Source organism: Pristis pectinata, chromosome 24 (assembly GCF_009764475.1).
Source record: "Pristis pectinata isolate sPriPec2 chromosome 24, sPriPec2.1.pri, whole genome shotgun sequence".
Taxonomy (NCBI): Eukaryota; Metazoa; Chordata; class Chondrichthyes; order Rhinopristiformes; family Pristidae; genus Pristis; species Pristis pectinata.
The window spans coordinates 17,150,940-17,175,958 of NC_067428.1; the positions used below are offsets into that span (position 1 = coordinate 17,150,940).

General features: G+C 49.6%; 1 protein-coding gene across 1 annotated transcript in view; it reads left to right on the top strand.

Moving 5' to 3' along the window:
• Window positions 1-18: 18 nt before the first annotated feature.
• The window catches only part of shc2 (SHC (Src homology 2 domain containing) transforming protein 2), a 41,974-nt gene continuing 16,973 nt past the window's right edge, over window positions 19-25,019 (top strand). Inside the window, exons 1-5 of the mRNA XM_052038016.1 lie at window positions 19-106; window positions 17,691-17,761; window positions 20,257-20,317; window positions 21,173-21,292; window positions 24,587-24,640. Of these exons, the coding sequence (XP_051893976.1) occupies window positions 59-106; window positions 17,691-17,761; window positions 20,257-20,317; window positions 21,173-21,292; window positions 24,587-24,640 (354 nt within the window). The 5' untranslated portion in view covers window positions 19-58. The remainder of the gene's footprint in view (window positions 107-17,690; window positions 17,762-20,256; window positions 20,318-21,172; window positions 21,293-24,586; window positions 24,641-25,019) is intronic.

Genomic DNA, 25,019 nt, shown 5'->3' on the forward strand with positions numbered 1-25,019 from the left:
GAACCAATCAGCGAAAGGACTATGGTTGGTTGAGGCGCGCCGTAGATTGTATTTGTGGATGCTTCTGTGGCGGGAAAGCGGAGTTGTCGTAATATGGGGCCTACTGGTAGGGGAGAAGCCTGGATTTTATTTTATAGTATTAATAGGGTCAGGTGAAAGGTAGACTGATTACTTTAAGGTCTTCTTGTTGGTTTTGGCTCTGAAGATGGCGAGGAACAGGAGTCAAGAGCCCGGCATTTATGATAATCTCTGGGTTAAACACACGACCTGGAAGCCGGTTTTATTGCCATGAATTCCGGCAACACAGGAGATAATTGTGTCTAAAGCAATCTTCACTGTCTACCTTACGCTTTAATTGTGTAGTACGGGCAGCTAAAGTTTTAGGCTGTTCACTTGTGACATGAATTCAAATCCCACCATTGCATTTATGATATTTAAATTCGCAAAATTAATTACAGATCTGGAAACTTTGTAAAAATAAGATAGCCTCAGCAGGGAACAATGAGACTATGAATTGTTGTAAATCCAATTAATTAATATGCTCCTTCCTTCCTATGTGGCTGATAGAAGAAATTAAATACAAAAAGAAAGTCTTGTAAAGTTGCCAGTAAAAGCAGTAGGTTTGAGGATTAGGAACGTTTTAGATCCCTCTGAACTTCATTAATTTGCAGTCTTTCTCTAATTCAATCTGTCTTTTGATTCCTCTTACCGAAGTGCATGACCTCGCACTTATCCACATTAACCTCCATTTGCCAGGTTTTCACCCAATCAATCGATCTCTCCATATCCCTTTGCAGAATCACAATGTCCTCAACACAACATGCTTTTCATTATCATCGGCAAAGTTGGAAACCTTACATTTTGTTTCTTCCTCTGGGTCATTAATGTAAATGATAAACAATTGAGAGTCAAGAAGTGATTGCTTGGGTACTCCACTAGTTACACCCTCCAGCCTGAAAGTGACCTATTTATTCCAACTCTTTGTTTTCTATGTGACAGCTTGTTTTCAATCCCTGCTAACACACTTCCTCCAATACCTCAGACATTTGATTTATGTACCAGCCGCTTATGCGTCAAATGCATTTTGGAAATACAAATACATTACATCTACAGATAAGATTTCTTTATTAGTCACATGTAAATTGAAACACACAGTGAAATGCATCTTTGCGTAGAATGTTCTGGGGGCAGCCCGCAAGTGTCGCCATGCTTCCAGTGCCAACATAGCATGCCCACAACTCCTAACCTGTACATCTTTGGAATGTGGGAGGAAACCGGAGTACCTGGAGGAAACCCACGCAGTCAATGGGAGAATGTACAAACTCCTTACAGACCTCAGCCGGAATTGAACCCGGGTCGCTGGCGCTGTAATAGCGTTATGCTAACTGCTACATTACCATGCTTGCCAGGTTCCCCTCTATCAACTCTCGCGGTGACATCCTCAAATAACTTGAGCAAATTTGTCAAATGTGAAATCATGTTGACCATGTTGCTGCACTCCCTTTATAACGTAGGTAAGAACACCAAAATTGTACACAATACTCCAGGTGGGTCTCACCAAGACCCTATATAATTCTATTAAGACATCGCTACTCTTGTACATAAACCCTCTTGCAGTAAGGCCAAAATACCATTTGTCTTCCTAATTGCCTGCACAGCTAAATGTTGACTTGCGGAGTTATGTTCAAGGATGCCCAGATCACTTTGAACATCATAATTTCCCATTCTTCTGCTATTTAAAAAAAATACTCAGAATTTCTTATTTCTTCTATTGGAATGGCTGACCTCACATTTTTAAATTTTTAAAAAATTTTTATTTACAGCATGGTAACAGGCCCTTCCGGCCCAACGAGTCCACGCCGCCCATTTTAAACCCACATTAACCTACCCATACGTCTTTGGAATGTGGGAGGAAGCTGGAGCACCCAGAGGAAACCCACGCAGACACGGGAGAATGTACAAACTCCTTACAGGCAGCGACGGGAATCGAACCCCGATCGCTGGCGCTGTAATAGCGTCGCGCTAACTGCTACGCTACCAGTGCCGCCCAATCACCTGTTTTCCATAGGTCATTGTTGCACACTCACTCAGCTTGTCTCTATCCCCTTGACACGAGATTCTGCAGATGCTGGAATCTGGAGCAACACACACAAAATGCTGGAGGAACTCAGCAGGTCAGGCAGCATCTATGGAGGGAAATAAACAGTCGATGTTTTGGGTCAAGACCATCAGGACTCAATGAGCTCTATCCCCTTGAAGCATCTTTGCATCCTCATCACTACTAACATTCACACTTAGTTTTGTAGGATGGTGGGTTTGTCATATGAGGAGAAAAACAGACTAGGCCTATACTCTGTTGAGTTTAGAAGGATGAGAAGTGATATCATTGAAATGTACACAATTATTTATAAGGTTTGACAGGGTAGCTGATATTTCCCCTGGCTGAGGTATCCAAGAGCCAGAGATTGTAGTCTTAATGTAAGGGGTTGGTCATTCAGGAGAGATGTGAAGAAGGGTAATGAATCTTGGATTAGTGCAGGAACTAAGATCAGCCATTACCTTACTAGCCATTTCACACCTTGTGCCACCTCCACCATTTTAAACAAATTATATTTTTCTCCCCCTCTGTTCTTACTTTCTTGTCTGATCCAATTCTAACCTTTTGATCATCCGCAGAATTATTCACTCCATCATTAGTGATCATGCCTAGCTGCTCTAAGCTGACAAATTCTCTTTTGAAACCTCTGCCTCCTCCATTAGAACTGAAGGAGGGAGGATGGAGAGGGGATAAGGCCAATGAATGATTTGAAAAAAAATTGGAAATAAAAGTGTTACCTGGAGGGGATCAATGTCAGTTATTGAGCACAGGTGATGAATGAAAAGGTCTCTACCTTCCTTAAAACCAGTAACCAGATTTCAAATTCATTAACTGGGAATTCCTTAGGACCTGGTTAGGGAATGTTCCTATGGATATCAACTCTCACCAGTGCATAGGTCCCATAGATGCTGACTTTCACTGGCTGGGGGTGGGTGGGGGCGATGGTGGCTCCAATGGAGCTTGGCTACCTCCTGTTTTTTTTAAAAACAAAATTAAATATATTATTTCATCAAAAGATTTTCTGTAGATATATACATGCACATATAATTCATACACACAACAGAAATGTTTTACATATATGCAGTCAATATGTTCCCTTATTACAGTGATCCAATGAACAATTTTATTTTTCTCCTGTCTCTGGCTTACTGTACACTTTATGAAGGAAGATTGGTGCTGGTGGTGATGGGGCAAGGTTGTGTTTGGGGGCGTCACACAGTACTCTTCCCCCATAGGACCTATATGCAGTTTAAATCTCACTTTAATATATCCCACACTATGCATTCTGGGATCTTGGACTGTGCTCATCAGCAATATTCGGTCACAAACAGTTCCTTTTGCTGGAAGACCAGTAGGTTTCGGATGGACCACAGCATTTCTTTCATTGAGTTAATGGTTTTCCAGCAGCAACTGTTGCTCTCAGCGTATGTCCCTGGGAACCGTCCATACAGCTCAGTGTGGCGTTAAGCAGAAGGGAATGAAGTGCAACAGGTACCAGTAAATCTCTACATCTTCCATGTAAAGGGGCACAAGTAGAGCCTCAAGGCCAGCTCACAGTGGAGATGGAGCCCTGAGTATGTTTGATGAACCCTAAAAGCAGGACCTTCCTCACTTCCATCCAGGCTACTTCCTGGTTCCTCTTCAAGAAGTTATGTACCTGGGAGAGGTGAGGACTGGGGCTGCAGTCCTGTTTGCTGTGTCTGCATGATTCCTTTACTTTCCCCCATAAAATTGTGAGAGGAGCTGTATCAAATAAAAATATAACCTAGTTCAAGGGCAAGGGTATTGCCATGAGATCCTGTGATTGTCAAACAGCTGAATTTTTAAGGAAAGTTTTTGAAGAAAGGAAATTAGAGAAGCAGAAGAAGGAAATTCCAGAGCTTAAGACCTCAGCAGCTGAAGGTACAACTGCCAATGATAGAGTGATTAAATTCTAAATCATCAATGTATATCACAAAAATCTAAGGACTGAACACTGAGTCCTGTGGAATCATGTTGGTAATGGGCTTCCACTGGTAAAATCACCCTCAACCATTCGCCTTTGCCATTAAACCAATTTTGGATCCAAATAGGTTTGGACACCATGGGCTTTTAATTTTATGACCAGTCTGTCACGTGGAACTTTATCAAAAGTCTTGCCAAAATGTAGACCCTATCAAACATACTGCCGTTATTGACATTCCTTCTTAACTCCTCAAAAAATTTCAATCATATTAGTCAGTCATGATCTTTTCGTCAAAAATCCATGATGATTCTCGTTAATTAATCTGTTGTTGAGTCATAGTTATTGAACACGGAAATTGGTCCTTCAGCCCAATTCATCCATGCTGACCAAAGTGTCTTCTTGAGCTAGTCCCATTTGCCTGCATTTGGCTCATATCCTTCCAAACCTTTTCTCTCCATATAAACTGTAAATCCATGCTCCTTTCTAAATGAAATATGAATACTACATTTCAGAATTGATTTCAATAAATTGCCCACCAGTGAAATTAAATTTTTCGTAATTTCTCAGTTTATCCCTTTTTAATCCTCTTCACCACTCCTGTAGCCTCTTCAGCCACTGGGAGGAGAACAAGTCAAGGTTGTAATTATAGTGGACTTCTGGGCACACTCTACAATTGCTATTGGTTGGGAATTGGCATATTGTGAGGTGCTGCCAGAACAGAGTTTTCTTTGTGGGGTCTTTTGAGTCCTTCAATTGACTTTCCTGCAATAGTGTTTCTGTTGTCATTGTTGCTTAGGGATCGGATAGATGGAGGCAATAGTCTGGATTAGGTGGTGATTGGTCTCCCTGTTACTAGTATCTGTTATACCATGAGTGGGAGGTTATATTTACGGTCCTTGGTTGGGATGAGACAGAATCCAGCATTTGCCAATGCTTGGATCAAAGTGTTGCTATGAGGTCTTGTGCTTGTGTGCCAGATGAACCAAGGTATTGGTTATGACTAGATCACATTTCAGGCATTTTGTCAAAGTCAAAGTCGAGTTTATTATTGTATGCACAAGTATATGTACACACAGGTGCAATGAAAAACTTACTTGCAGCAGCATCACAGGCACATGTATAAGCAACATTCACAAGAAAAACATAAATTAAACAAATTATACACAATTTTTACAAGAAGGAACACAATTAGAGCAAAAAAAATGTCCACTTTAGTGCAAAGTGATCAGGAGGAGGCAGTTGGAGTTAACTTTATTTACTCCATCCTTGCCATTCATAATACCTCCCTCCCTTCTCCTCCACCCCCCCCATCCTTCCCCCTCCCTATTTCCTCTCTGCTTTCCCTTGTTCTCCTTTCCCTCTCCATAATCTTATTCCCTTGCCCCAATCTTCTCTACCCATGGTCCTACCGTCTATATGCTCCCCTTCACATACCCTGTTCCTCCCTCCTACTTTCTTCCACTCGGTCACCATCCAGCTTCCCTCCCCTCCATCTTGTCCTCTGTTTTTTCTTTCCCTCTTTTCCTCATAACCCACCCATTTCTCCTTGCTCTCCCTCATTCCCTCTTTTTCTCCTAACCTGCCCTACTCTCCTTAAACCTATTCCTCCTTCTGTTTACCCCCTTTAGCCACTTTACCCCTCATCTCTTTCCCTTCTTGCTTTCTCCCTCTCCCCCTCCTCTCACAGCTGTCCTCCCTCAGCACATCTACCTCCTCCTTCTGCCCTCTCCCCAGTCTCACCCCAATTCCCGCCTCTCACTCACTTCCCTCGCACTCTCTCCACCCTTTACCCCCTCTCCTACCATTTCTCCACCTCTCCTCCCCGCTCCCTTTCCTCCCCATTCTCCCTCCCTCACCCCACTCTTCCCATCTTTCTCACCCCTCTCCCCACCTTGTTCTCTCTCCCTTTATCCCTCACCCTCATTCCACCTTTCCCACCACTCCCTCTGCTCACTCTCCCCCTCAACCCACTCCCTCGCCTCATCTCCCTACTCTACCTCTCCTCCCACTCCCTTTCCCCTTCTCCCTTCCCCTTTTCCTCTCCTCTTCCTCCCTCCCACCTTTCCCTCTCCCCTACCTCTTCTCTCTCCCTCTCCCACCTCTTCTCTCTCCTCCTATCTCCTCACCCCTCCTCTCCCACCCCCACTTACCACCAGACTTAAGGACAGCTTCTACCCCACTGTGATAAGACTATTGAACAGTTCCCTTATACAATGAGATGGACTCTGACCTCACGATCTACCTCGTTGTGACTTTGCACCTTATTGCACTGCACTTTCTCTGTAGCTGTGACACTTTGTACTGTTATTGTTTTTACCTGTACTACATCAATGCATTCTGTACTGACTCAATGTAACTGCACTGTGTAATGAATTGACCTGTATGATTGGTTTGTAAGACAAGTTTTTCACTGTACCTCAGTACGTGACAATAATAAACCAATACCAATACCACTCCCCTCTGCCTCCCATCTCCCCTCCCCTCTCCTCCCTCTTCTCCCCCTCTTCCTCCCCATTCTGCTCCCCATCTCACTCCCATCTCCCTCTGACCCATCCAATCCGTCTCTCCCCTCTATCATTCTCAACCTCTTCCCATCCTCTCCCTTTCCCTCCTCTCCCGCTCCACACCCTCCCCCATTCCCCCTCACTCTCCTCTCATCCCCTCTCCCACCACTCTCCCCGTTCCCCCTCCTTCTTCTCCCTCTCTGTACCCTCTCCATCTTCCTCTCTTCCCTCTCACCATTTCCTTCACTTGCTCTCTCCCTTTCCCATCTCTTCCCTCCTCCCTCTCTCGGCACCTATCCCTCCCTTCTGTACCCCCATTCTCCCTCCTTCCTCTCTCTCTCACCCCCTTTCCATTCTCTCACCCTCCTCCCCACTCTCCCCCTCTCACCCTACTCTATTCCCACCCCATTCTCCCCTCTCACCTGCCCCTCTCCCCTCCCCTCACACTCCCATTCTCCTGCTTCCCTCCCCTACTCTCCCCTTCTCCTGCCCCCATTCTCCCGTCTCTCGACCCACTCTCCCTCCTCACTCCTACCCCACTTTCTCAACCATGCTCCCCTCTCTTTCTCACCCCACCCTCCCTCTCCTCCTCGCCCTCTACCTCTCACCTCATTCCACACTCTCATCCACTCCCCCTCTGCCCGTCCTCCCTCCCAAGCTCTCCCTCTGTCCTCTCTCTCCCTCTGACTCCCCACTCTACCTCTCACACATCTCACTCTCCTGCTCGATTCCCCTATTCCCCCCTCCTCACCCTTGCTCCCTCCTAACTCTCCCATCCCTCTCCCCCTCCATTCCCCTTCCCTCACTCACTTTCTCCCACTGTCCCTCCATTCTTTCCTTCCCACTCCCCACTTCCCCCCTCCCCCCTCTGCCCCTTTCCCCTCCCTTCAACCCTCTTCCCCCTTTTCCTCTTAATCTTCCTCTCTCCCACCTTCTCTCCCCCCACCTCTTCACTCTCCCTTCCACCTCTCCCTCCTCTCCCCTCCACCTCCTTCTCCCTTCCCATCCTTCCCTCTCCCCCTCTCCATCCCTCCTCTCCCCTCCCCTCCTATTCTTCTCTACCCACACCTCCTCTTCCCTCCCCACCTCCTCTCCTCTTCCCTCGCTTCCCTCGCCTCCCCTCCCCATCTCTTCTTCCCTTTCTCCTCACGCTCCCTCTGACCCCTCTCCAATCCCTCGCTCGCCTCTATCATTCTCTCTCCCTCTCCCTCCTCTCCGTCTCTACCTCCCATTCCCCCTCTCACTCCCCACTCTCACCCCCTCTGCCCATCTCCCACCACCCTCCCCATTCTCCCTTATATTCGTCTGTCACTTTCCCCCACTCCTTCTCCCTCTCTGTACCCTCTCCCTCTCTTCCCTCTCACCTTTTCCTTCCCTTGCTCTCTCCATATTCCCACCTCTTCCCTCTCTTCACTCAGCACCTCTTCATCTTTTCTATCTCACTCTTCTGCATCCCCATTCTCCCTCTTCACTCCCTCTCTAGCCCCCTTTTCATTCTTGCCCTCCTGCCCCCACTTCCCACTCTTGTCCCTTCTCCCCCCTCTCCTTCATTCACTCTCCCCCTTCCCTCCCACCCCACACACACCCCCTCCACCCCCACTCTCCCCCATTCCCCCACTCCCAGCCTCCCTCCCCAATCTCCCCCTCTGGCCTCACTCTCCCCACTCTCTTTCACTCTCCCCCCATTCTCCACCCCACGCCCCTCCCCCCATTCTCCCCTCACTCTCCTCTCCCTCTTTTTCCTCCTCCTCCCTGTCACTCCCCCACCCCTCTCTCCACCTTCTCTCCCCCCATTCCCCACCCTCTCCCCACTCTGCCCCCTCTCCCCCACTCACACCCACACTCCCTCCACCCTCCGAACCCTCTCCCATCCCCCCTCCACCACCCTCCCCCCTCTCCCTCATCCACTTTCACTAATCCACTCTCCTCTGATTCTCTTCCCGTCCTCTCCCACTTCCCTCTGCCCCCACTCTCCCAACCCACACTCCCCATCCCAATCTTTCCCACTCTAACACCTGTCTCCACCTCTCCCCACACTCTCTTCCCCACACTCCCCTCCCCATTCTCCCCATTACCCCCTCTCCCCCCACTTTCCCCAACTCTCCTCAATCCCCTCCACTCTACCCCCTTTACCTCCCCAACTCTCCACTCATCCCACCCCTCTCCCCTCCTCCCACTCTCCTCCCTCCCCATCACACTCACCCCCACCACCCACTCCCCCAACCTGATCTCCCTCCCCCCTCCTTTTCAGTTCTTTCTCCCCTCCCCACCTCTCCCCCTCCCCCAAACACACCCCACCATTCTCCCCCCCCCCCACCACTCTCCTACCCCCACTCTCCTCCCCACTCTCCCTCTCCTCCTTCCATTCCCTTACCCTCCGTCTCCCTCACTCCCACTGTTCTTTCTCCCCCCTTCCCACTCTCCCTCTCTCCCCCACTCCCCCTTCCCTCCCCCTCTCCCCTCACCCCCTCCGCCCCACCTCCCCACTCCTCCCCTACTCTCCTCCCCACCACTTCCCCCCACACACCTCCCCCCATCCCCCCACTCTTTCTCCCCTACTCTCCCCCTCCCCTCCCTCCCTCCCCCACTCTCCCCCTCCCCTCCACCCACCTCCCCTCACTGCCCCCACACCCCACTCTCCTCCCCCTCACTTCCCCCACACTCCTCCCCCCATCCCCCCACTCCCCCCCTCCCCTCCCCTCCCCCTCCTTCCTTTCCACCCACTCCCTCTCCTCCCCTACTCCCTCCCCCCTCCCCATCCCCCCTCACCCCACTCTCTCCATCTACCCATCCCCATCTACCCTCCCCCTCTCCCTACTCACCTCACTCCTCCCCTCCCCTACTCTCCCCCTCTCCCTCCTTCCTTCCCTCCCACCCTCTCCCCACTCCTCCCCCACCCCCACCCTACGCTTACCGACTATCTCACCCCCTACCCCCACTCTCACCTCCTCTTCCACCCCTCCCCTACTTTCCCCCAACTCTCCCCTCTCTCCCCCTCCCCCATTCTCCCAAATACCCTTCTCCCCCACTCTCCCCTCCACCCCTTTTATCTCCGCAACTCTCCACTCATCCCACCCCTCTCCCCTTCTCCCACTCTCCTCCTCCCCCACTGCACTCATCCACTCCCCCAACCTGATCTCCCTCCCCTCCTCTCAGTTCTTTCTCCCCCCCTCCATTCCCCCCACTCTCCCTTTCCCCCAAACTCTCCCCTCCCCCCCAAACTCTCCCCCCTCCCCACCATTCTCCTCACCCTCCCCACCCACACTCCTACCCCCCACTCTCCCTCTCCATCACTCCCACTGTTCTTTCTCCCCCTCTCCCTCCCACTCTCCCCTCACCCTCCGCCCACTGTCCCACCTCCCTCACTCTCCCTCCTCCCCTCCACCCACTCCTCCCCCACACCCCACTCTCTTCCCCCCACTTCCCCCACACTCCTCTCCCCATCCCCCCACTCTCCCCTCCCCCACACTTTCCCCCCACTCTACCCTCCCTCCCCCCACTCTCCCCTCCTCCCCACACTCCCCCCTCCTGCTCCGCCCCACTCTCCCCCTACTCTCACCCACACCCCCTCTCCCCTCCTTCCCCTCCCCCAACTCCCCGCCCTCTCTCCCCACTCCCCCTACTCTCCCCCACCCTCCCGACTCTCCCGTCCCTCCCCCCACTACCCCTCCCTACTCTCACCATACTCTCCCCCCACCCCTACTCTCCCCTCCTTCCCTCCCACTCCCTCTCTCCTCCCCCACTCCCCCTCCCCCTCCCGCATCCCCCTCACCCCACTCTCCCCATCTACCCCTCCCCCTCTCTCCCTCCCCTACTCTACCTTCCCTCCCACCCTCTCCCCCCACCCTACCCTTACCCCCACTCTCTCACTCCCTCCCCCACTCACCACTCCTCCTCCACCCCTTCCCCTACTCTCCCCCTCCTCTCTCCTCACTTTCCCCCTCCTCTCCCCTTCCCCCACTGTCCCCCTCCCCTACGCTCCCCCACTCCTCCTCCCCTCCCCTCCATCTCCCTTTCCCTACCCACTCTCCCCCCTCCCTCCCCACTCCTGACTCCCCCTCCTAACTCTCCCCCACTCCCCTTCCCCCTACTCTCTCCCTTCTCCCCCTCCCACCCACTCTCCCCCTCCCTTCCCCCTCCCCCACCCATTCCCCTGCACCTTTCCCTCTCCCCTAGTCTCCCCCTCCCCACCTCTCCCCTCACCTCCCCCTCCCTTCCCCCCACACCCTCCCTCCACTCTCCCCCCCACTCTCTCCCCCCCCTCCCCCCACTCTCCCCCCCACTCTCTCCCCCCTCCCCCCACTCTCCCCCTCCCCCCCACTCTCTCCCCCCCTCCCCCCACTCTCCCCCTCCCCCCCACTCTCTCCCCCCCTCCCCCCACTCTCCCCCTCCCCCCCACTCTCTCCCCCCCTCCCCCCACTCTCCCCCTCCCCCCACTCTCTCCCCCCTCCCCCCACTCTCTCCCCCCCCACTCTCTCCCCCCTCTCTACCCCCCACTCTCTCCCCCCCCACTCTCTCCCCTCTCCCCCCCACTCTCTCCCCACTCTCTCCCTCTCGCCCCTCTCTCTCCCCCCACTCTCTCCCCCCTCCCCCCCCTCTCTCTCCCCCCCACTCTCTGCCCCTCTCCCCCCACTCTTTCCCCCCCACTCTCTCCCCTCTCCCCCCAATCTCTCCCCCACTACCTCCCCTCTCCCCCCCAATCTCTCCCCCACTCCCCCCACTCTCTCCCCCTCCCCCCCACTCTCTCCCCCCACTCTCTCCCCTCTCCCCCCCACTCTCTCCCCCCTCCCCCCACTCTCTCCCCCCCACTCTCTCCCCCCTCCCCCCCACTCTCTCCCCTCTCCCCCCCACTCTCGCCCCCCCCACTCTCTCCCCCCTCCCCCCACTCTCTCCCCCCTCCCCCCACTCTCGCCCCCCCCACTCTCTCCCCCCCACTCTCTCCCCCACTCTCTCCCCCCCACTCTCTCCCCCACTCTCTCCCCTCTCCCCCCACTCTCTCCCCCCTCCTCCCACTCTCTCCCCCCTCCCCCCACTCTCTCCCCCGCACTCTCCACCCCACCCGCTTCCCCACTCTCCCACCATTCCTCTCCACCCACTGTCCCACCTCACCCACACTCTCCCCCCCTCCCCCACTCTCTCCCCCCCACTCCCCCCTCCCCCCACTCCCCCCACTCTCTCCCCCCTCCCCCCCACTCCCCCCACTCTCTCCCCCCTCCACCCCCACTCTCTCCCACCCCTCCCCCCACTCTCTGCCCCACTCTCTCCCCCCTCCCCCCACTCTCTCCCCCCTTCCCCCCACTCTCTGCCCCACTCTCTCCCCCCTCCCCCCCACTCTCTCACCCCCTCCCCCCTCCCCCCACTCTCTCCCCCCTCCCCCACTCTCTGCCCCCCACTCTCCACCCCACCCGCTTCCCCACTCTCCCACCATTCCTCTCCACCCACTGTCCCACCTCACCCCACACTCTCCCCACTCCCCCCCCACTCTCTCTTTCCCTCCCCCTCACTCCACCTCTCCCATCCACTTACCTCTGCCCCCTGTGCACTCCAAATGAAACAAGAGAGGAGAGTCCCTCTCTGTCACCTCTCTCTCTCCCCCTCTGGATATTTCCATCAATCTCTCCCCTGACATTCTCCTCTCTTTCCCTCACTTATTTTCTCTGCACACATCTGGCAGTCCCGTCCTTCCCTCTCCCCGCTCCCCCCTCCCCCGGCCGCCGACTCTCTCCGTCAGCCTGCCTCCCAGTTGATGCCAATTCCCCGAGTGACATCAGCGGAGCGCGGAGCCGCGGCGGGTCAGCGGCAGCTCTCTGACCCTAGGGCGGGTCAGGCGGGAGCTCTCCGGCCGGGGGCAGTGCTGATGAAGGCCTCGGTATGACCGCTTCGGGTGCGGTTCGCTGACTAGGAGCGGCGGTGCGGCTCCCGTGGCCGAAGAGCCAGACGATGCCACCACCTTTGCGCGCTGTTGCCCAAGCTGCCGCCCTGGAAATTCTCGGCGTCCTCCCCGGGCTTCTTGGGCGGTCGGAGTCCGGCACCGAACGCTGTGCAGCCGCCGCCCGGCTGGCCACTGCCCTGGATCTTGCGAGTCGCTGTGCCCCGCTCCGTGTTCTCTACAGCCGACAAGGGGACGCCGAGCTGGCGATAGCACGTCCGGCTGCAAGGGGTCAGCCTGGCCGGAGAGCAGAGCAACCGCAGGGGAAGCTTCATCAACAAACCCCCAGGGCTGGCTGCACCCGGAGACCAAAATCCTGCAGTCCGGAGTCTTCTACCTGGTCCGGTGAGTCATCTGTCACACCAGCGAGTGACCCAAAGTGTGAGGCCGGGGAGTGGCAGCCAGTGTAACCATCAACTTAAGAGTAGGCAGCAGGGGGAACAGTGAGTGCCAGCACCAGGGAGTAACAGAGGGTGGGGAAGCTGAGAGTGACAGTGTATGAAACTGCCAAACTGAGGGAGAGTGACAGGCACCCGGGAATGCCAGAGTGAATGCGAGCACCTGGGAGTGACAGTCCAAGAGTGACAGTGTCAGTGGTACCGGGGAGTGGTAGTAGGTGTGAGCACAGGGGGAGCAGCAGCATGTGTGAGCACCAGAAAGGAAGAGGCAGCGTGAGTTCCACAGTAACAGTAAGCATGAGCTCCACGTCAGAGTGAAACTGTGGAGCGGCTGCTTTGGTCAGTGCTGGGCTTGCAGTGAGGATGTCCCCGAATGAGTGTGAGCACTGGTGAGTGTGACTGCCGAAGTAAGAATGAGTGCCCAGGATTGGCAGCAGGCATGAGCAGAGTTGCCGTGAGTGATGGTTGTGGGGAGTGGCGGTGGGTGTGAGCAGTGGGTGTGAGTTGTGGGGAGTGGCAGTGGGTGTGAGTTGTGGGGAGTGACAGTGGGCAGAGTGATCAGGAGTGAGTGGTGAGAATGGAGGTGGGTGAGACTGGTGGGGAGTGTCGGCGAGTGTGAGCCCTGAGCCTTGGGAAGCAGCACCGGGAAGTGAGGGTGAAAGTATGAGCACTGGGCGAGCAGCAACAGGTGTGCGCACCAGAGGGAAAGGTCAGTGTAGATATCCATGGGCAATGGTGAGTGTGAGCTCGATAGTACCAGGGAGTGGCAGCACACGTAATGGTCAGGGCACGGCAGTGAGTGTGAGCTTTGGAGAGCAGAAGGGCATATGATGGACAGAGTCTGCCACTGTCAGGCAGTGCCAGGGCAGTGACAGAGAGAGGAGCACCAGAGAATGTGGCTGTCAACATAAGAACAAGTGTCGGTGATTGGCAGCGAGTATTGGTACTAGAGACTAACAGTGTGAAGAGTGAGTGAAAATGATTGGTTGTGCGGGGGAGCAGCAGCTCAGAAAGTGGCTGTGTGTGTGAGCACCAGGGAGTGGCACTGGGGAGTGAGAGTGAAACTGAGTGTGAGCAATGGAGAGCAGCAGCAGGTGTGAGCACCAGGACGCAAGAGTCCGAGTGGGATCCAGGGAACAACGATATGAGCTCCAAAGGAACAGCATGATTGACAGGAAACAGCAGTGGGTGTGAGCACCAAGTAAGATTGTGCACCAGGGAGCATCAGTGAGAGTGAGCACCAAAGTAAATACAAGCGAGGGGAGCACCAGATGATAAAAGTGAGTGTGAGCCTGCAGGAATGACAGAGAGTTTCTTCAGGACACTGGCAGTGTAAGGATAAGGGGAGTGCCACTGAAGCACTCAATTAAATGTGAGTATCAGATAGTGACAGTCTGTGTGAGCACTGGCAATTGTGAGAAGTGACAGAGAGTGTGGATACTGGGGAGTGTCTGTGAGTACCAGGCACTGGGCTAGTTAACATTTGGATGTAACAATCTAATCTTGCTCTGAATTTGCTGAATGATCTTCTGACTTTTGGCAATGGTTTGACGACTCTTGCATTGCCTCATGTATGGGAATGGACAGAGCAATTGCCCACAATGAAGTAACTGTCTAAATTTCTACCTTGCATTTGCATTTTGGGCTGTTAACTTTTGCTGTATTAGATAGATAAACTAAACTGTTTTTGTACTGTCTGTTCAAGGTCAAGGATGATGTAATTGAAGTGCTTGGGACTTTGAAAGTTTATGGAGTTTTGGAGTTTAGAACAGGGGTAGGATTTTAACATCAGTGCCAGGCCATTCATGACAGTAGGAAACACTTCACACAGACAGCAGGAGAAGAGTAGAAGCCTTTCACAGAAAACAGTGGCTGTTATCTCAGTACATCATTGTAAATAATTATTGCTAGACAAAGATATAAAGGGTGCTGGACCCAAGGTGATTGGATGGAATGAGAATACAGATCAGCCATGGATGGCAGAGTGGTTCCAGGGAATGGTAGCCTCCTGTGCCCATTTTCCTGGTCAGATAGTTTTTGTAGTGGGGAATGGAGGGTGGGGTTGGTAAGGGGTGGTGGTGTCAGTCAGGTGCTGGGAGAATGGAAAGAAAAAGGAATCAATCCCTTCAGTACTTGCAGATGAGGCTGCTCAAATCGCAAAGGTTTTTGATGTTCATTTTCATGCCAATATACTCATCTCCCTAAAGGCTGTCTCCTGATGGGACTTGGTCCCAAGCTATACTTCTTTGTTTGTGAGCTGAGCTGATAATCATCTGGAGCCCACTTAGCCAGGGAAGACATCACATTTGAGTCTGACACAGTCTTTATCTAATGCGCCATTCTCAGCTCAGACTGTCCTCTCAGAGTTTATGTTGCAGCAGACGAAAGTGTGTCCTTCTGAAAAACATGCCATGAGATTCGCATTAATTTCTAATTGAGTTGCTGCCCACTGTGCACAGTGCTGTCTTGTTTGCAAAGTGAAGCAGCTTCATGCTTTCATCCTGAGTGCTGCAGCCACAGAGAAGCAGTGGGCACAATTCAGAACGAGTCAGCACTTTACCCCATTTCCTCCTGAGCATTACTTGTGTCCTGCTTGGCCTAGCCTCCTTGAGTGGTGCAGAGGGAGCTGTGATGAAATACATTGTAGACCAAACTGTAATTTAAGCCGCAGCGAAACTCTGTTTCCGACCCTCCCCCAGCCAGCACCATCTCTCCAGCCTTTCAGTCTGTGACAACAGGAGTTCACATTATTAACACTGGAAAACAAGCTCCAAACACAACACGTAGTCCTTGTGTGGAATAGATCAACTCTCCTCTTAGGTTTCAATCGTGTGTGTGTGTGTGTGTGTGTGTTTGTTTGTGTTTGCGTGTGTCTGTATGGGTGTAGAGGGTGTCAGAGAGTGGGAGAGCCAAGGGATCTATATTGCTTATTGACAGATGGCATGGTAATTGAAAAAGATAAATCACTTCCAGTTTGAAGAAAAAATATTTCCTTTGTTTGGTGGTTAATTTTTTCAAATGCTTTTCTGTCCTCTAAGCCTGCCAGCCTTGACTGGTAGCCTCACAGTCTCTCTCCATTTGAGGTATAAGGACAGTAAAGAGCAGTTGAAACCCTCACTCCCAGCCCCTGACCCATCTTTCCTGGTCCACCTGTAAACAATACAATGTTGGGCTGTAAAAATTAGTTCATCTTTTGTGATTTATCATGTGTGAATGGAGTTATAAGTGGCAGGATGAGGTGAGAAATCTGCTTTAAAAAAAATGAGGCATTTTTGGTTTTATTATTTGGAATACAACTCAGCAAGGAAGTTATAATGCACACTTAAATTCCTGGTTTTCCCCACTAGGACTGGTTTGGCTAATTCTAGGGTGTCCCACAGTATCAAGTCCTCGAAGAGGGTGCAGTGGAGATTTATCAGGGATATAGGGAGAACGTAGAAGCTGAGGCTTTTCTTCTTGGAGCAGAGGTTAAGATAAGAATTGATAGATTTTAAAATCATGAATTATTTTGAGAAATAAGGAGCCTTTTCTTTTAACCAATACCAGCAAAGTCAGTAACCAGATTAATGGGTCCTCTTCAGCTGTCTCCTCACGGTGGTTGAACAGCTGTTCATTCCATCCATCCAGAGACACGGACACAATTTTCAATGTGTATCAACTCCAAGAGAAATACAGAGCTCAGTACCTACTATACATTGCTTTATTTGGCCTCACAAAAGTCTTTTAACTACATCAATTGAGAGAGACTGTGGAATATCCTTTGCAAATTTGGCTACCTACAGAAATTTGTCTCCATTTTAAATCTGTTATGTGATGATGTGCATGACATGACCTTAATGGGTGAGTGCACTGCAGACTGATATTAAGCAAGGCTGCACCATTGCCTCAATATTTTTCTCAATCTCAAAGCTCGCGTTCTATTAGGCAACAATGAGTCGCATCCTCCTGTACACTCCTGAGGCATGGAAAATCTATAGCAGGCATCTCAAGGCACTGGAGAGGTACCACCAATGCTCTCTCCACAGAATCCTCCTAATCTACTGGCAGGATAAACAAACCAACAGCAGCATCCTCTCTGAGGCCAACATCTCAAACTTTGAGGCCCCAATGATGCTTTGTTGATTTTGATCAGCAAGCTGTATTGTTGCATGCCTGATACAAAACTCCTGAAACTAATGTTCTGAGCTCTATCAGTGCTCGAGATTACCAGAGGGATCAATTTAAGGATGCTCTCAAAGTTTCCTTGTAAAAGTGCAATGCACCACAATTTACAGGAATCCCTGGCTCGTATCTGCCTAAAATGGAGAAGGAACATTCAGGATAGCATTGAGAACCTCAAGTCCATTCGTCAGGAGCACCAGAAGCCCAGTGTAAACGGCAAATGGAGCACGCTACCTGCCAAATTATTTACACATCCACACCATCAAGCACCTTAGCCTCCACATGTAGGAGAGTTCAATGAATACTGCATCGGCCTCATCATCGACTTCAAAACCCACAGAAATGGAGAGGATGCAATCATCCTCAACCCTGAGGGACTGCCAAAATGGCAAAAGAGCCAGAGCAGAAATGCAAGGAAATTTTTATTTATGCAGCAAATTGTTGTGATCTACCTGAAAGGATGGAGGAAATGGGTTTAATGCGAACTTTCGGAAGGAAATTGGATAAATCCCGAATACAGGAAAAAAAATTTGTATGATTGTGGGGGAAAGATGGTTCTTTCAAAGAGCCTATACAGGCATGATGGGCTGAATGGCCTGTCTTATATCACTTTAATTCTATATTTAACATTGTTTGTGCTTTTGTCTTGTTGCAGTATATGGGCTGTATCGAAGTGGTAAAGTCAATGAGATCCCTTGACTTCAGCACCAGAACACAGGTGACAAGGTAGGATTATGTCCTCCATTGTTCAGTACTGCTCCAACAAGCCTTGCACAGAAGGGGCAAACATTCGGGACTAAACCTCTCGTCGTTATTGGCTTAGAAACAAAATGATAAAAAAATATTAAATTTTGTTTATCAAGTATACTAAGGAAACTCTTCACAGTTTATTTAATTTTCAACTGGTGAATAAATCCACCAATCATTTAATGCAGATAACAACACAATGTCCACACCATCTGTGACAGACTCTGAAGGGATTGTGAAATTGCTTCCTTTTCCTTTTCCTCTTTCTCATTGTCCCCCCTCTCTCCCCCCTCTCTCCCCCCTCCCCCTCTCTACCCCCCTCTCTCCCCCCTCCCCTCTCCCCCCCCTCCCCCCTCCCCCCTCCCCCCTCCCCCCCTCTCCCCCCTCTCCCCCCTCTCCCCCTCTCCCCCCCTCCCCCCCTCCCCCCTCTCCCCTCCCTCCCCCCCTCCCCCCTCTCTCCCCTCCCTCCCCTCCCCCCCTCTCTCCCCCCCTCCCCCTCTCTCCCCGACTCTCTCACCCCCTCTCTCCCCCACTTCTCTCTCCCTCTCTCCCTCCCTCTCTCTCCCCCCTCTCCCCCTCTCCCCTCCCCCCTCTCCCCCCCTCTCCCCCCTCTCCCCCCCTCTCCCCCTCCCCCTCCCCCTCTCCCCCCTCCCCCCCCTCCCCCCTCTCCCCCTCCCCCCCTCTCCCCCCTCTCTCCCCCCCCTCTCCCTCCCCTCTCCCTCCCTCTCCCTCCCTCTCCCCCCGTCTCTCTCTCTCTCACTCTCTCTCCTTCCCCCCTCTCTCTCTCACTCTCTCCTGTTTTTATGTCTCTCTCTCTTTTTTGTCTTGACCATAAATAGTTGATGTAAAGTGGCTGACAGTTGTGTCTTTACAGATTGATCAGCTCCTTGTGCACAGTAATGAGCAGTGATGAGAGTGGGGTTAGAAATAGCAGCACCGATCAATAGAGACAATTGAAAGCTGAGTGCAGTTCTAATCTATTATTGATGATTCTCCATAAAGAGTCAGTCACGTTCTTATATTACTGAGAATATCCCAAACTGTAAAAGAAAACAGACAAATTCACAAAGGAGGAATAAAAATTGCTGTGGTTCTTGTCATCAGAATCCTGAGCAGAAGGCTTTATCAGGAAGAGAGTATTGCGGGAGTTATATGAAGTTTTTGAAGTGTGTGCAGCCAAATAGGCAGTATTCTCACTGACAGATGGCAGTGTAAATTCATTCTCGCTCTTTCCCTCTCCCAGCATGCTGACTTCCCCTTGGATATGTGTCCTCTGTTCTCCCGATTGTGAGGTTTTGATATTTCATTATTGCCAAATAACTTATTCTTCACCTGTCTGGTTGGACAGCTTCCATCCTGGGATATATCACAGCCCAGTCCTAACCTGACCAACACATGTACAGATGTGCTTCCAGAATTGCTCCAGGGAAGCATTGATCCAATTGATGTTTCTACTCTGAAGAATAGGGCACTGAGGCTTTGCATTTAAACTTTTTTTTTCAGGATGTGTGCTGCACTGGTACACGTTTATTGCCCAACCCTAATTGGTATTTAATAGGGTGGCTTGCTGGGCCATTTAAGAATCAATGACATTGTTATGGGTCTAGAGTTATGTACAAGCAAGATTGCGTAAATTTTTCTGAAGGGCATTAGTGAACCCAATAACTATCTGATTCTTTTGTGATCATTAATTTTAAACTGCAGATTGATCTGAATTTAAATTCCACAGCCATGGTGGGATTTGAATCTGGGTCTCTGGTTAGTCCAAGTCTCTGGATTACTAGTTCAGTAATTTAGCATTGTGACACTACCTCACTGATAGACAACACTCTAAATTCATTTTCCCTTCCTTCATTCCCCAGTGTGTGGACTTCCTCTGAGGTACAGATGCTCTCCTTTGTTGAAGGTGTTCGGGTGTTAAAGTACTTATTACTGCTCTGAATGAGATGGGTTAATTTTGCACACTGCAGCCACGTAATTTGCCCCCTCCTGTCCTCTGTGGCCCTGCTACTCACTGGGTGAAGAGTTTGGTTTGCAGTGATGTCATGAGAACAGTACACAAAGAATGACTTTGAATCCAACAAGGGCAGTTGAGGAAATTAATTTCAGTTTTATTAAAAATCTGTGAACAATGAACTGTCAAAAAAAATAAAGGAAATAAATTATAAACGTTCCTTCCAGGAATGGAAATGTTCTCATAACTCTGCCACCATTCTGATGGTATGAGTTATCGAGTTCTGTTTTGCTGGTCTGGGAGAATGTACAATGGATTTTTAAATCATTCAAGGTTGCTGTGACATGGATTGAGACCATGACTGTTTGCTACAAGATAATACTGCTGTGTTATACTCATTGTGGCTTTGAAAGTTGTTGGAAACATTTAGAATCAGTGTTCCAGGATTACAAAGAGGAATGGGCTGGGCAGCTTCTGTTATTCTGATTCAATTCTCTAACCCAATACACTTCCTTTTTAGGGAAGCCATTAATCGGCTGCATGAAGCAGTGCCAGGCATGAAGGGGGTTTGGAAAAAGAAGGTACAAAATCACTTACAATGACCTGCGAGTCTGATTCACAGACCTTATTTTCAGTAGGTTGCCTGATCTAGCTATGTCGGTAGGGTGAAGAGGAGATCAGAATCTTGTGGGGGGGGTGGCGTGGGGCGGGGAGGTGGGAGGCAGGGTGTCCTCACTCACATGATCTCCTTCCAATCCTGTTGGAGCTGGAGATCCATGATTCCTGGTGTTACCAGTGAAGGTGTCTGGCTCCAAAACCCCCAGAACATCTTGCTAAACCCAGTGAGATGCGAAAGGAGAATATTGAAAACACACAGCAGTACGGGCAACGTTTATGAAGAGATAAACAGAGTTAACATTCCAGGTTGATGCCCTTTCATCCCCCTCAGTGAGGAATGACGTTCTGCAGTAGTAAACAGTTTCAATTGAATAGCAGAGTGACAGTCCCATGAGCAACCATCAAGAGAATGGTTCCACACTCTCACTGGATTATGGGTCCCACAGACACTGTGCCTCACTGGGGAATAAGTCTGACAGGTACAGGATCTACAAAAGGGTATGACACTGATTTTCACCTGGGCATAGTCACACCGACACTGGCTGTCTCTGGGGTACAGGGTTCTGCAGACACTGTGCCTCACTGGGGTATAAGTCCCCCACAGACACTAATAATTCTGATTGCTAACCGGGTGGATGGACAGGCAGTGAGAGGCTGGGGTAAGGGGGGTGGGTGTGGTGGAGGTGTTGGGTAACCAATTACCTTAAAACGGTGAAGTAAGATTGGGCTACCGGTTGCATGTTGACTGATGAGAGTTTATGCTGCTAATTAGTTCCTGATGGCTGGGAGCTGTGTGATTTATTTTTGTGTCCTTTTAGCCTCCAAATCAGTCCCTCCATTCAATTCTCGGGAGGAGCAACCTGAGGTTTGCTGGGATGAGTGTTACTCTCAACATCTCCATCGAAGGGTTAAACCTGGCACTGCCCACCACAAGGCAGGTATGGAGAGGCTGGGGAGAGTGGCAGGTGGTGGGAGCAGGGGAAGGTAATCACCATTAGGTGAGTGGAGACGGAGAGTAAGGAGAGGGTTGGGGTGGGTGCAGAGTGATAGATCCTCGAGCAGCTTTCCATTGGAGCATCTCACAAATGCTGATTCTTAGTAGCTGCAGGTTCCACAGACATTGATTCCTATTGTGTATGGATTCCACTGTCTTTTGATATGTCATTGATCCAGCTAGTGATCAGGCTGTCTCTTAGATAGAGTCATTTAGCAAGGAAACAGACCCATTGGCCAATCATGTCCATGATGAGTATCAAGTACTTGTTTATAGTAATCCCATTTACCACCACTTGGTTCATAGCCTTCTATGCCTTGATGATTTAAGCATGTGCAGATACTTCTGAAATGTGAGAGTACCTGCCTCCACCAACCCCTCAGGTAGGGCATTCCAAACTCCATCTACTCTCAGGGTGAAAAAGTTTGTCCTCAGATCCTCTCTAAATCTCTTACCCCTTATCTCTGCTATGGGGAAGAGTTTCCTACTATCCACCTTATCTATCTATGCCTCTCATAATTTTGTACACATCTAGTGTTATGTAGTGAGACAGGGTTACTTCCTCATAGTAAGGGATCCTCTAGGGAAATGTGATCACAATATGAGAGAATTTTAGATTGAGTTCAAAAATGATGCTGTTAAATCAGAGCATAAAGCCTCGAACTTAAGTAAAATCAAGTATGGGACACAAGTTGGTTCAGCTGAATAGGGAAATTAATTTAAAATGTTTGCAATGGATAATGACAAACATCTAAATAAATTCTTCATAATTGTCATAGAATCTTCATTCTACTGCAAATTAAAAATTCCAAAGGAAGAATGACCCATTCTTGGCTGAAGAGGTTAACAACAGTACCAAATTACAAGAAGAGTCTAAAACTGTAAGTTATAGAATCTTAGAATCATCATGGCATCAAAGCAAGCCATTGGCCGACCAAGTTTCTGTTGGCTCCCATCAGCCCCATTCCCCAGACTTTTCCTGGAGCCCTGCAAATTATTCTCTCTCAAGCCTATCCAATTCACCTTTGAAGCCCTAATTGACCTTTTTTCTACCAGCTTTACCATTAGTAAGTTCTAAACTATACCTACCTTTTGCATAAAATAAAATTTTCCTTGCATCCCCCTTGTATCTATTGCTGAAAAATTTACATCTGCGCCCCAGTCCTTGAACATTCACTTCTGGGAAAAATTCCTTGTATATCCCCCATCTAAACCAGTTATGATCTTGTTTGCCTCTATCAAATTACTCTTGTCTCTCCTCCAAAGAGAACAACCTGTTTCTCCTGTCTAACTTACAGCTGAAATCTCTCATCCGTGGAACCCATCTATTAATCCTATTCCAAAACCTCTTTAGGCCCTCTTTGAAGATTGGGAAAATTTCAGGAAATGGTACTGGCTGATCAAAGAATTGAGGAGGCAGAAAGTTAGCAAGCCAGGAATCTGAAATATTGTAAGACCTTTAACTGGTGTGTGAAAAGGAAGAGAGTAGAAAAAATTCATTTTGGCTCCCCGAGAGACGGGGAAAGTTACAGTAAAGAATAAAGAAAGGCTGCGATGTTAAATAAATATTTTGCATTTACCTTCCCAGACGAAGATACAAAGAGTGTATCTGAAATTGTGGAAACCAAAGGTCTATCAAGGGTGAGGAATTGAAAGTAATCACTATTGGGTCAGGTGCTCACAAGATATTTTTGCATTAGGTAGCGACTCATAGGGTTAGAGGCAATATACTAATAGGGATAGAGAATTGGTTAAAAGACAAATAACATGGAATAAGCATAAATATTCAGGTTGGTAGATTGCTTTGTTCACAGGGCTCTAAGCTATTCACAATTTATTGTAATGACTTAGATGGGAAAGCAGAATGTAACTTATCCAGTTTTGCTGCTGACACAAACCTAGATGGGAAAATAAGCTGTGAGGATGGTGCAAAGAATTTACAGTGGGATATGGAAAGATTTAAGTGAGTGGGCAAGAAAGTGGCAGATGGAATGCAATATATGAACATACCAGGAAGAATGGTGAGAAGGTTCATAAGAAGAACAGCGAAGAAGAATTTCTTATTGGTAGGCAATCAATAAATGTTGGTGTAGAGAAGGACCTGTGTGTGCTAATTCATAAAATGCATAAATTAATCTGCAGGTATAACAAACAGAAGACAAATGATATGTTGCTCTTTATTTCAGAAAAAATGGATTGCAAAAGTAAGGTGCTCTTGCTGTATTTGTACAGGTTTTGGGGCACTGTGTGCAGTTGAGGTCTCCATATTTATGGAATGGAAGGATATACTTTCCTTGGAGGTAGTATAGTGTCAATTCACAAGTTTCATCTCTGGGTCAGGGATTGACTTATAGGCAAAGACTGAGTTAGACTGATCCTCACTCATTGGTGTTTAGGAAAGTGAGAAGTGATCTGATTTAAATATACGAGATTCTGAGTGAATTGATAGGTGAATGCTCGGAGGCTGTTTCCTTTGGTTGGAGTGTCTAGAACTAAGGGCATTGTTTTAGGATAACGATTGTGCACTTATGGCTGAGGAAAAGTTATTTACACGAAGAGTCGTGAATCGTTGGAATTCTCTTCCTAGGAGAGAATTTTTTGGATGCTGAGGAATCCAGGGAAATGGGGAGCTATCAAAAAGGTGAGCTGGAGGTGTGGGAATGGCCCTGATCTAACTGTATGCTGGAACAGGCCTGAGGGGCTGAATGGCCTTCCCTGCTATTTGTTATGTATTTTGTTCTGACACAAAATAAAATGAGAAAATGCTGGACACACTGAGTGAGTGAGTCAGTTCCCAAGAAAGGTTCCTTTATAGCAGCAGAAATAAATTTCAAATGAACTTTGCTAAAAATAGAATAGAACAAAGAGGAGGGGGAAAGAAACATACAGATACAGGGAAAAGGCACATAGGCACATATTAGCATGGGCACATCACACATAGGCAAGTGAGCAGACATGGAGGTTCGTACAGAGAGAGAGGAATAACAGTCTCCATTATGGTTGAAATCAAATTCCTTATTCCTAAATAGAACTTAAGACCCTTAAGGTTCTCACATGGAATGAAGGAACCTTGCCTTTTGCTAGGTTGATATGGATCAGAGGGATCTAGGGAAGCAGGTACCCATGTATTGCTGGCGTGCTTTTTCTTCCCTGGGGCAGTGGTAGGGGGTAGGGTGGGTTCACAGTGAGAGTTTCAAGTTGTCTGCCATGAAAACATCATGTGCATTTCATTTTACAGATCATCGCAAACCATAACATGCAGTCCATCTCCTTTGCTTCAGGTGGAGATACGGTAAGGAGCCCTTTGACCTCACACTGCTTCCATCTCTACACTTCCTGCTCAGGAAAGGTCTGGCTGGACCTCAGATCTGGGGTGTGGAGTAACTGTGCTTAAGAGCAGAATATTGGTTGTCACAGGTCCGGTGTTAAGTTTTTCACCTCTGGAGAAAGAGTAAGTCTCATGGTTTGGTGACGATGATTACCACCATACCCTCCTCCTCCCTTCTCTCTCTAACTCCCATTGATAGAAGCAATGAGTGAAGATAGATTAATTGATCATGGGCTGGGTGGGTGTCACAGCCTAGAGAGTCTTCTGTTCACCAAACCTGAAATCTGGCGCAGAAACCCTGGAGGACACAGAGCCCAGGAGCACTCTCGAATTGGTGGCACAG